Genomic DNA, 11597 nt, shown 5'->3' with positions numbered 1-11597 from the left:
CTTTTTCCCTTCCCATATTTTCAGAATTCTAAACTTTTTCTTAGGCGCTATAATATCTAATGCACTAACCATCTTCTCAACAAATTTATCTGCTTTCTTATTTATATCTAGCTCTATTATTTGCTTACATTTCCCTTCTACTATTAAACTAAGAAAATCGTTTACATTAAATTTACTATAATCCCTACCAATAAATTCTCTATATTTATGACTCGATTTACTTACACTAAAGTCAACTTTCAACCACGCGTGATCTGTTATTTTAGGTTTTTTATTTACTTCTACTTTTACTTCACTATTCGCGAAAACTAAATCTATAGTTGTTTGACTGTCTTTTGTAACTGTTGTTGGACTATTAACATATTGTTTCATTCCTAAGCTTAACATTGTTGTTTGCAATTTTCTTGCATAAAACGAATCTATCATTAAATCTATATTAAAGTCTCCTATACCACCATACATTCTCCTTTAATTACCAATGTTTCCATTATGTCCTCCAGAAATTTTATAAAATCACCATCCGACGCACTCGGTGAATGATAAACTACAATTACCATACCTTTATACAAATTTTCTCGTACTTCAATTACTGCGCACCAACAATTTAAAACTATTTTCTTCGTTAACATTACCTCATGCTTTATGTCACTTCTTATGTATAAAATTACTCCTCCTGTATTTCTGTTTTCAGCATCGCATCTTACTATGTTGTAGCCTGGTACATACACTTCACTGTCTTCTATGTCTGCTATCAGCCTAGTTTCCGACAGCGCCAAGATTGCAGGATTTATTCTCTTCATAACTTGATGTTGTATCTCCTCCTTATGTGCCATTAAACTTTGCGCGTTGGTATACAAAATTGACTCAATTTTTGTCTGCAGTTGCTACTTAGTAGTTTCCCAGCCAGTTCTCTTTTTTCCTCCTCAAGTGTTCTTCTAAATGTCGGACATTCCGTACTTAAGGCATCATGTTCATCATTTATCTTCAAGAGAGGGAGAGAGAAAGGGAGCGAGGGAGGGAGGGAGAGAGGGAGGGGGAGAAAGAGAGAGAGAAAAAGAGAGAGAGAGAGAGAGAGAGAGAGAGAGAAATCGCGCTGGTCCATTGATTTTATTAAAAGGCAATGCATTTTATTGGCGAGATTAGCAACGTACATATCATGTAACGCATAACAAAAACGAAATCGCCACTGATCGTTTCACCGATGGAAAACTACAATAAAGGATTACTCGAACGGGCGATATTATCCGAAAACAAAACTCACTAACTAGCTGGACATCTGACCGATGTACCGATCCGAGCTTTGCACATATGCATATGTGCAATTGAATGCAATTGCACATCGAACAAATTGCCCCGTGATATTCCTAATACCTAATATCGAAAAAACGTGATCACGTTTAAGAGTGTTGTGCTTGCACTTAGGCTACAGATTCTAACTCTATCTCGCTACACCGTCTCTAATATTTTTGTCTCCCTCAAAATACTGTAGAAAAATTATGGACACGATTAGATATATAGCTTCATTTGTGAAGTAATCGTCCGACGGAATTCAGTTTAATCGCCGCATTCGCGGTTACAGGTGACTGATGCAGATAACTCTCGGAACATCTCGTGTCATCGAACTTCGAAGTGAAAATTGGCACAAATAAAATTCTCAATTTTTGTGATCAAGCTCTTAAAATTTTAGATTGTCCATTCTCTTTAATAATTAAGTTAATTTATTCAAACAACATATTTTTGTAAGACGAGCTAACTCTATCAGTCCGGTTACTCTAATATTTTTAATAACATTTATCTTAATTCGCAGATATGTTTAGTACGAAAATTATATCTGATCGTGTTTTACACTTGCTTTTAATTAACTTATTATATTTTACTTTTGTTTTAATTAAATGAATTATTTTATTTCTTGTTTAATATGTAATTAATAGATTTGCGAAATTTCATGAAGGGTAGCTTTTGTCGATCCACAGAGTTACTTGCATTAGTCATTATAAGAAACGTATATGTAATCTTTCTCCCTTCTTTTTTGTACGCTTCGAGGGCGCGAAAATAAATTCTTATTTCTTTCATTCTATCTCTTTCATACGCTCTTCCCCCTTCTTCCTCGTACAAGCAATAAATACCAAGTGTGTGTCTCTATTATATTTGACCTGATGAAACGCGATTACATTACATGTAGCGTTATTAAACGGAATGGCGTTAAAAAATCGTCTATATTTTATCGCGTTGGAAAAATGGAGTAAGTCACGCGACGGTCACGGAATGCGGCAGGATCTAAATGTCGTTGCGTTACAATTTTCGTCGGTGCAACATACAGGTGTCCGCACAACGCCCAGAAATCTCTCCGGAGAATTTCCCTCGAGCGCGAAAATTCATGGCTGACAAGCGTTGTTGATGGTTGTTGAGGCCTGTGCAAAAACCGACGCGAACTCGCAACGCGGATGCGGGACGGAAGCGAAAGCCGTTGTTTTTTTTTACATTGTTTTACATTGTTTTCTTTTTGGCAATAAATGTTCCCACCGTCGCGACGCGTATCCCGCGTCGATCGTACGGCAGCTCTTTTTACTTTTTTTTTTGTTAAATATTGCGACTATATCTATCGCGTAATTATCGAATCCGAGGACTCGCCGCATTCTGGTTTCGCGGGTTTCCGTTATGGCGCGGTGGTATGAAACGTATAAAAAAAATCGCCTTCTATCAAAAGTCGGAAGTGGATGATTAAAACTTTAAGAATCATGCATTAAAAAAATTATTGTTAAAAGAGAATAAAAAACGCATTGGTCTTCCAAATATTTTGGTACGAAAGTACGAATAGCTATATACGTTTCACTCGCGTTTCCGCCTTTTTGACGGCGCGCGACGGGATATATACCTCGATACAAATTACAGTTAATTGTGCGGTACGGCATAGATATATGCAGCGAAGCGAGGAAGAATCATTGCACACGCTCGCGGGACCCTCTTAGTGCTTCGTAAAGCTGATCTCGTGCGGCGGCTGGTCCTTCTCCACCATCCACACGCTTCCGCTCTTGCCGGTGCTCAGCACGTGCACCAACGCCTTCGCCACGTGTTCCGTCCTGCGGTATCGGGTGTTTTTTTTAAGTTGTTCTTACGTGCTAATTTTATTCTACATCTCTACGTTTGGATAAATTAGATACATAAAAGTCTCGTTGTAGAAGTTTTTAATTTTGAGGTTGATGCTCTGGACATCTGAAACGATGCCAGGGAACTCGGAAATACCAATTGCTTATTATTATTCATGTAATTAAGAAATAATTATAACAGTTATTTATTTTTACAGTTACGTGGAAATTATGTTAAGTCTCATACCTTTGAGGAATTGACGAAACTATATCCTTTTGCCAGGCATCTTCGTATCGAGCCAAAAGAAGCTTTCTGTTGACGTCACGTACCAATTTGGTATCTGTGGCACCCGGACAAAGTGCCATCACCTTAACGCCCGTCAAATCTACGTGATATTGATCCTTTGCAAGAATTAAGAAGAAAATTAGTATACATCTATCTTCTTTATATAAGAGAATAATACGATCTGTATCAAATTTAGTGAGAGAAATGTTTAAATGATAAGTTATTAAATTCTATTTTCTAAATCTGTAAACGTAAATTTTTTTATAAGTGTTTTCTTTAATTTCTGTAAATAATTAAAACCAATTGAAAAATTGATGACTCATACTTATCTATTATTCTGAGTTACTATCAATAGCATAAAATCGAGAAATAAAAGGGGACTTCTTACCCCAAAAGCTCTAGTGAAGCTGACAATAGCTGCTTTCGTCGCGGAATAAATTGGCACGCTGACGTAAGGGTTAATGCTAGTGTTGCTGCCAGTATTAATGACGACTCCACCCTGGCCACCCCTATCGGTACCCATAAATCGTTGAGCAAGCAAAGTGCCGCGTATTATTCCATTCTATAATTATATTTGCGGAGACATCAATTTTTGCTACACATGTGTCATGAATATAAGAAAATATTACTTTACGATACATTTTGCATTTAATAAAGAAGCACAAACATAGAAATACGCTATGAGATATCGCCTTAATTAATTAAAAATAAATAAGACATCAAAAAACGAGGAAATGAAAAATTGTCATAAATTTTTTAACGCATCAAAGATTAATTTTTGCAAATTATATTGGATATGAAACATGCAAGAGCACATTGCAAGGAATTTATTGGATATTTTCTTACGAGATTAATGTCTACTTCAAGCTCCCAAAACCGGTCATTCATGATACCAGCATTGTTGATAACGATATCAATATGACCGAATTCCGCGATCGTTGTCTGAAACGATTCTGCAAATTGAATTGCATCGTATGCTAAATTATAATTGCATCACAAATGAAAACGATATACATATGTATATATGCGTTAGTCACTTATGCGGATAGAAATAAATCGATGATAGATTAGGATCAGAAATCGCGAGTTATCATACCTTCGAATTGTGGATAATCCGTGACGTCGCACTGCGAGAAGATTACGCGATCTTTGCCGTGTTTTGCGGCTAATGTTTCCACCAGTTTCTCTCCTTCTTCGGTGTTTATATCGCATATAGTCACCTGTATACAATCAAATATTGTTTTTTAAATAAATTTTATCATCAACTATATACTGTAAAAATTATTCAAAAGACATTATTTTTTGTATATTTATGGATTAATTTAAATTAAAATGTTTATATGCACTGAGAAAAAAATATTTAGACAAAAAAAATATTTATTTAGGTGTGTGGCTGCCAATAGCTTATTCACTTAATATAATACACATTTATTTAGAATTATTTTTATTTAAATTAAGTAAAAATATCTAATTCTAAATAAATATATGTATTATATTAAGTAAATAAGCTATTGGCAGCCACATCTAAATAAATATTTTTTTTCTCAGTGCAGGAGATTTGTCGACGCTGTTGGAAAATTAAACGGAGATTTTATAAAAGCAGAAAAAGTACATTTATCATCAGTAAAAGTATCGATTAAAATGTAATACTGTATAATATATAAGAGAATACGACCATTCCAATAAATATTTTAAGATATATAATGAGTGTGATCATGTAACTATATATTCGTCGCTGATATTAATGATGACGATTTCTTTCCTAAAAGCTCGAGGACGCGGCAAGTTTTTTCTCTGTCTGAAAGAAGTCTAAATATAAATCGGTTGTTATGAAAGAAAACGCGCGTGGAAGAATCTTTGAAATGTTTGTTTTGCGTGAAATTCCAACTCGTAAAATCGAAACAATTTTAATTTTTTCGTTGTTCGGAAAATCGAATAGTGGTATCATTATTATTTTCTTTGGAAAGGAGAAATATTTTAACAATGCAACAAATATACAAAGCTATAAAGAATTGTTAAATAAACGTTTTTTTCTTTCTAAATTATAATGTACCTTGGCACCCTGATTCAATAGTTCGATGGCATACGCTTTACCGATGCCGGATGCGGCTCCTGTTATTAGGGCAACTCGCCCTTTTATTTCCATTTTCCTTAGATTTTTATCTTCTCCCGTATAGTTATATCTGCAAATAGAAAATTTGACAATAGAATAATATCCGAGTATGTTTGAATAATGTTTATAACTAATAGAAGGATCATAATATTGCGAAAAGAACTGTGCTCATTTAAAGTGTGCCTATTAAAGTAAATTGAAGAATTTGGACGAAAATATTCGCATAAAATTGTACATAAATACAAACACGTTTTAACTTAACAATATAAATGTTTATTAATATAGCCACGGACATTTCCGTTATTTTAATTGCTATATACTTTGTCAGAATTAACACCCCAGAAACCCTACTAAATTTTTCAGCTTGTTTATTTAACCTTGACATTTACACCCTGTGCTTATTCATATACTTTTCGGAAGAGAACTCTCGTATACGAGGAGAGAACCAAAAGTAAAAAATAGCCGATCTATATACGCTGTCATCTTTTTTATTCTTTTTCTTCTATTCTATTCTTCGCACAATGCGATGGTTAATTTTTTACAATGCATTATTATAAAAAGACAAGGTTAACGGCCAATAACGAGCAGCAAGGATGCTGAAAATTAAAATTATGTACTATTAACAATATTAAAATGGGGACGTTTCGGCAACACCGTGCCTTCATCAGCCAAACTTAATTACATTAAATAGTCACGAATCGTACATTTCTACATCCAAATAATTACGGTAACAATGTTATAAAGTCGCAATCAATGTACAAACGGTCTTTAGTCGGAAGATGAGTAAACGAGTATAATCTTGATATTGTTAACTGAGTAAAAACGGAATAGAAACGCATTTTTAAAAAACTTGCTTAGAAGTCCGAAGGGGTCCATGATTTATTTCACAGTCGACAATGGGAAAACACTATTTTCTTTTCTTGTTTACTAAGTCATAAAGCGTTTTTGGTTTTATGTTATATTTTGTTGCTACGATTTGAACAGAGCCTCCTTGATTGACTTCATCGATTGCCTTTTCTTTTTGTTCTTTTGTGTACTTGTTGTAACTTTCATAACTTTGATTTTTTTTTCGTATCATTTGTATTTTCTGCAAAATACGCCGTAAGAGCAGATCTTTTCGCAGAACGCACAGTTTGATAACGGCAATGAAACGCTCGGTGGTGCAAAATACACCGTGAGAGATGATCCTTTCGTAGAACGCACAGTTTGATAACGGTCCTTCCGAACATAACAGAAAGTCCAATGCATTATTAATTACTTTATCACTTCGCGCAATTGATCATGTAACTAAAGATACATATCATCATTCTAAGAGGACACAAGAGAAAGTGGAAATGGTTTTTCATTAAAATCTGAAATTCGAATTTCTTCACATTTAACCGCGCGCGTCTGTGCTTTTTTAACAATAATTCTCAACTCTTCGTTCCACAAGAGATTAATTCATCCCCGTGTATTCCAAGGAATTCGGAGGGGCACTCACGCGACGAGTGCACCATTCTTCCACCTGTCACATAGCACGTCGGCATCAGCGAGGCAGCGAGATACCGATAAACGATCAATAATTTAGTGCAATTCACACTTTTCACCCCGATATTACAAAATTTTTTGAATTCGACACGTCTGAATTCCGATACACCATTAAACATCCCCCTCGTACGCTCACAGTAAAAATTTGCTTGTTATACGTCGTTTGATTCTCTCCCTCCGTCCATCGTCGGGATTAAGTTCACTGACTCGTTCTCTTTTCCGAGTACCTTTTCGATTTCTCCACCTGTGCCGACGTTTTGCTACAGGGGTGCAACGAAGCTGGGCAAGTCGGAAGTTAGCAATCCGCGGTTACTCGGGACAGTGCTGCAGCGGTCCAGACGTCGCGTCTCTTCTCCGTTAAAAAAAGAATCGACGGCGTCGAAGCAACCCCGGGAAGGTGTGGTTGGTGGCTGATGGTGTACTGGCTGACTGACGGTCGTGACGGTCGGAGTGCACACCCGGTATAGTCCGATATTGATTGGCGCGTCTGCGTGCCATGCGGGTGTGCGCGACGTTGCGCCGGCCGCGGCCGGTGCGTGCCCTTCACGCACGTGCGTAAATGCCGTGTACGTATGTACATTTGCGATCCCTCGGTAGACTATCCGGCGGCCTTCGCCGTCGGTCCCGTAGCCCCTTTTATTTTTAGAATCGTCGCCGAAAAGGCAACCGCGCCCCGAAAGCGAAAGTTCGAAAGTCCTTTTCTTGAAAGATTGGACTTACAGCGCGAAATTTGCTTGATTTAAGGGGCGAAAATATATATATGTCCTCTCGCGCTTAATATTTAATTTATACGTATTGATTTTATAACTGTTGCGTTATTACGTTTATTCATTTTGGATTCCTTTAAAAGTTCCTTTAAAAATTAAAACAAATTTTCCTTAAAAATTCCATTAATAATTAGAACAAATTTTAGACAATATGTATACCTGTGTATTTTGTTAGGATAAAAAATTCCGAGTTTTGTGTCTAAGACTAGAACTGTTAAACTTGCGTGTTAGAAAATTGTCACGTAAAATTATGATCAATGCTGTAATAATTATATATTGCAAAGGATGTGGCACAAAAATAAGTTGATAAATATTTACGTGTGTTACGTTTTGTTTTTTAAGTTACGCAATCCACTTTGATACATCCTCCTACGTAAAAAAAGAAAACCTTAAAATAAACATTTCTTCTTTATTTTAAATTTCAGATGCAATGCACAAAACATTATGTATTAACATGCTTCTTGAGGTACTGTCGCATTAACATACTTATTAAGTTATTCAAGATAATACTTATCGGTACAATGTATCAGATGCAAATAATTGTTCGTCGAATACTGAAATCTTGAACTGATACTAAATTTTTATTTTATTTAATACCGATATTACAATATTACGATTTAATAAGCTGTTCTATTTTATACGGTTTAATGAATCGTTACATGAAAAATTACTGATCGAATAAATTAATCGATCAAATTAGGCGAAAATTATTATTTCTTTTGAATAAAATACATACGTATTTTGCAATGTATTTAATGTGTTTAACACAGATATATTTTTAGATTAAAAAAGTAAGGTATCAATTCGTTGACAAAAGAATATCATTAAGAAAATTTTAATTTTAATATAACTTTGTGTACATATAGAAAGGGTAAATAGAACAATAATAGAATAATAATTATTTTATCTGTTTTTGTAAAATTGCCATATGTCATGTAAACATATATTCTTTACATTCATCATAAATATGTCATAAAGTTCGATTGAGTTGATAACATCGATATTTAGTATCCTTCAAGAATTATATTATTGATTAAAGTTATACGTGTTTAATCAATTTTAACTAAATAATCAATATATAAATAAAATAATTAAAAAATAAATTATGTAACATTATGTAACACAATTTTATATAATTATATCATAAAAAAATGACGTATCTATTGAAACACCACGCAATTCCTAACAAAGAGTTAGAATAACTTTAAATTAATTCAAGATATCTTTTCTACATACAAAAAGTATGTATACAAATACCAAGTAAAATCATAAGAAGTTAACATTAAATATTAATTGATGTAAAATTTTATCAACACATACAGAAAAATACAAAAACATAATCAAAATCTAAAAATCACTACAATTAAAATTATGTAGGAATGATGTAACGTAAATGTGGAAATAAATAATTTTACTATATATTACAATCTTTCTTCATATTGCAGTTGTTTGTTTACTCTATCAAAAGGTTGAAGAATTTCATTCCAAACGTGCAACAATATTCTGGTTTCCAGTAATTTTACGAAAACTGCCAGGTTTTTCGCAGCTGTTTTGGTTTCTGGTTTTTTAGTAGATTCAGACTCCAGTTTAGTTAAACTTGCAAGGACATGATTGTATCCTATCAAAACAGCTTTAACAGCTTCAGCGTTAGCGCTCCATCGAGTATCTGACTGCCTCTTAGGCATTGAAATTTCCTTGGGCATTTCCTTACTAAGAATTGACCAGCGATAAGTGGATGCCGAAAAAAATTTGTAGACATTTTGGACCTATTTTACTGGGATAAGTCGTTTATAATTTTTTCTTTCATTTCTTCCGGGAATCAAAGGGCCGAAAAAAATTTAGGGCCTAAGGCTCTAGCCTACTCAGCCTTACTGTTAATCCGGCACTGGCAAAAGAAATCATTTGAAAAAAAATAGACGGAATAATGCGGAAACTGAGGTACTGCTGCGGCAGTAGTACCATAAAAAAGAAACAGTTCCAGGAAATGAAGAATGGTTTCATAAAAGAACCATTTGTAACATGTACTGACTGTGGTAGGAGTGTAAGTTAATATTGCAACCTTATATAATTAATATATTATATATTTTTTAAATATATTTTTTCACCCAGGAATCTTCCACAATTTACTAGAATTGAGCAGGAAGAAGATAAACGGCAACAAGAGTCTGTAGCAGATAGAACATATAAGAGAACATAATAAAAAAGCTAGGACTCTGATATGTGACAAGTACACGTGACAAACATAAATATCTGCGCTCCCCTACTATGTCTTCAGAACTTGGAGCTTCTATTATTTTGACTTGTTTAGCAATAATTGGTGACAAAAAAAATCGATTCAGTATATATCTATGCAGGATTTCTTAGTATTAACGTGACTCGTAACGTATTGCTTCTCATCACTTTTCTAATTTCAACAGAAATCTTTCTAAATTTTGCTGCATTATACGAAACACCTAGAGGATATATTTGAGTTTGTACAAATAATCTTTTCCTTGTGCAAAACAATCTTGACATTTCTTAATATGTGTACTGGAGGCATCAAGGTAAATAATTCTTTTTTATTTTACCAACAAACTACGAAAAGATTTCAATTATGTTTTCTCGCTTACTTGTGTACTTAGAAGTTACTTTCTCCTTGACAGGTTTACCTGCAATAATTGCCTGCCTCACGGCAAGGATTCCCTTCGGTTTCGGCTAAATTGCCAGGAGGGGTCGAGGAACAATTGCCTCACCGGCGCCCAAACAGCCCACAAAATATGGAGAAGCCGAAGAGCCCGAAGAGGTGCCGGGGTCTGTAACTGTTGTATACTATCAATTCCGCCTGAATTTAAATAATACGAAACGTTTTAATAATTAAAGTTCAAATACTATAGATATTTTAGGTCATAATTAGTATCGTAAATGTACGCAATTATATACCGCTACACCGAGAAGATTTGAATAATATATGGCGAGAGAGAGAGGGGGGGAGGGGGAGGGAGGAAGGGAGGGGGAGAGAGAGAGAGAGAGGGGGGGGGAAGGAGGGAGAGGGAGAGGGAAAGGGAAAGGGAGAGAGGGAGGGAGGGAGGGAGGGAGGGAGGAGGAGGAAGAGGGGGAGAGAGAGAGAGAGAGAAAGAGAAAGAGAGAGAGAAAGAGAGAGAGTGTGTCTACTTATAAAGAGTGATTCACCGTTATTTTTTTAAACCTAATTAAAAATTTACAGATGTATTTATTTATTGCTGCGAATGCAGAATTACATTTAAATCAGAATTTTTGAGCAAGATTTTCTTGTTAATAAACTCAATGCACTGCACTAGATGGCCTTTCTAGATTACAGTTGTTGGTTAATCACGGTCGTTGATTAATCACATCACTGTAATTTCACTGTGGAATTTTGTTCTTTATGCAATCATGTCCTTGGAACCGATATGCCATTTATATCATTCATTCCCTTAATTGTTATGATTGTTTGCTCAAAACATATCACATGATATGGTTAAAAGTTGATACATTGAGCACAATATATTGCACAGTATCTCGTTTACAACGTCTTATTAAGTTTTATTTTCAAATAGCCCTTATTTTTTATAAAAATATATACAAAGTTAAACTTACGATTTCATTCACTGATCTCTTGAGGGACATTACAAATTTTCTTGAATGCCACTGAGCTCTAAATTTACGCTATTAGAGAATGAAGACATTCACAATGTTGTCACCACGGATAAGGAATCTCGCGCGAGAAGAGGCCCCGACGAGTTGCACGTCACACAGATCGAGAGGTCGAAGATCGCCAAACGAAAACAGTGGATTCTTCCATATCGGTTCAAGGAGGTTGT

At 34.9% G+C, this 11597-nt stretch overlaps 1 protein-coding gene across 3 annotated transcripts; it reads right to left on the bottom strand.

Annotated features, from left to right (window-relative positions):
• Positions 1-1088: 1088 nt before the first annotated feature.
• LOC112451563 (15-hydroxyprostaglandin dehydrogenase [NAD(+)]-like) lies at positions 1089-11479 on the bottom strand. Of its 3 annotated transcripts, none has more exons than XM_025011216.1 (7): positions 11374-11479; positions 5426-5555; positions 4469-4592; positions 4219-4325; positions 3761-3934; positions 3334-3488; positions 1089-3080 (listed from the first exon to the last, which is right to left on the bottom strand). In XM_025011216.1, exons 1-7 carry the CDS (start codon positions 11379-11381, stop codon positions 2966-2968), a joined length of 813 nt encoding a protein of 270 aa, XP_024866984.1. In that variant the 5' UTR covers positions 11382-11479; the 3' UTR covers positions 1089-2965. The 3 variants fall into 3 exon arrangements, with proteins under 3 accessions (XP_024866984.1, XP_024866987.1, XP_024866985.1); XM_025011219.1 differs by lacking the exon at positions 11374-11479 and adding an exon at positions 10428-10506; XM_025011217.1 differs by lacking the exon at positions 11374-11479 and adding an exon at positions 7240-7451.
• Between the last annotated feature and the right edge of the window lie 118 nt (positions 11480-11597).

The sequence above is a fragment of the Temnothorax curvispinosus genome, unplaced genomic scaffold (genome assembly GCF_003070985.1).
Source record: "Temnothorax curvispinosus isolate PA1 unplaced genomic scaffold, ASM307098v1 QBEX01002370.1, whole genome shotgun sequence".
Lineage (NCBI taxonomy): Eukaryota > Metazoa > Arthropoda > Insecta > Hymenoptera > Formicidae > Temnothorax > Temnothorax curvispinosus.
This window is presented reverse-complemented; position numbering and strand designations above follow the sequence as displayed.

Bases quoted from the DNA above. Each gene is read 5' to 3' on its own strand.
- LOC112451563 (XM_025011216.1), bottom strand. The intron at 4,593-5,425 runs GTACATTATAAT...GATTGTATACAG, and splicing joins TATTGAATCAGGGTGCCAAG to GTGACTATATGCGATATAAA. The intron at 3,489-3,760 runs GTAAGAAGTCCC...ATTCTTGCAAAG, and splicing joins GCTTCACTAGAGCTTTTGGG to GATCAATATCACGTAGATTT.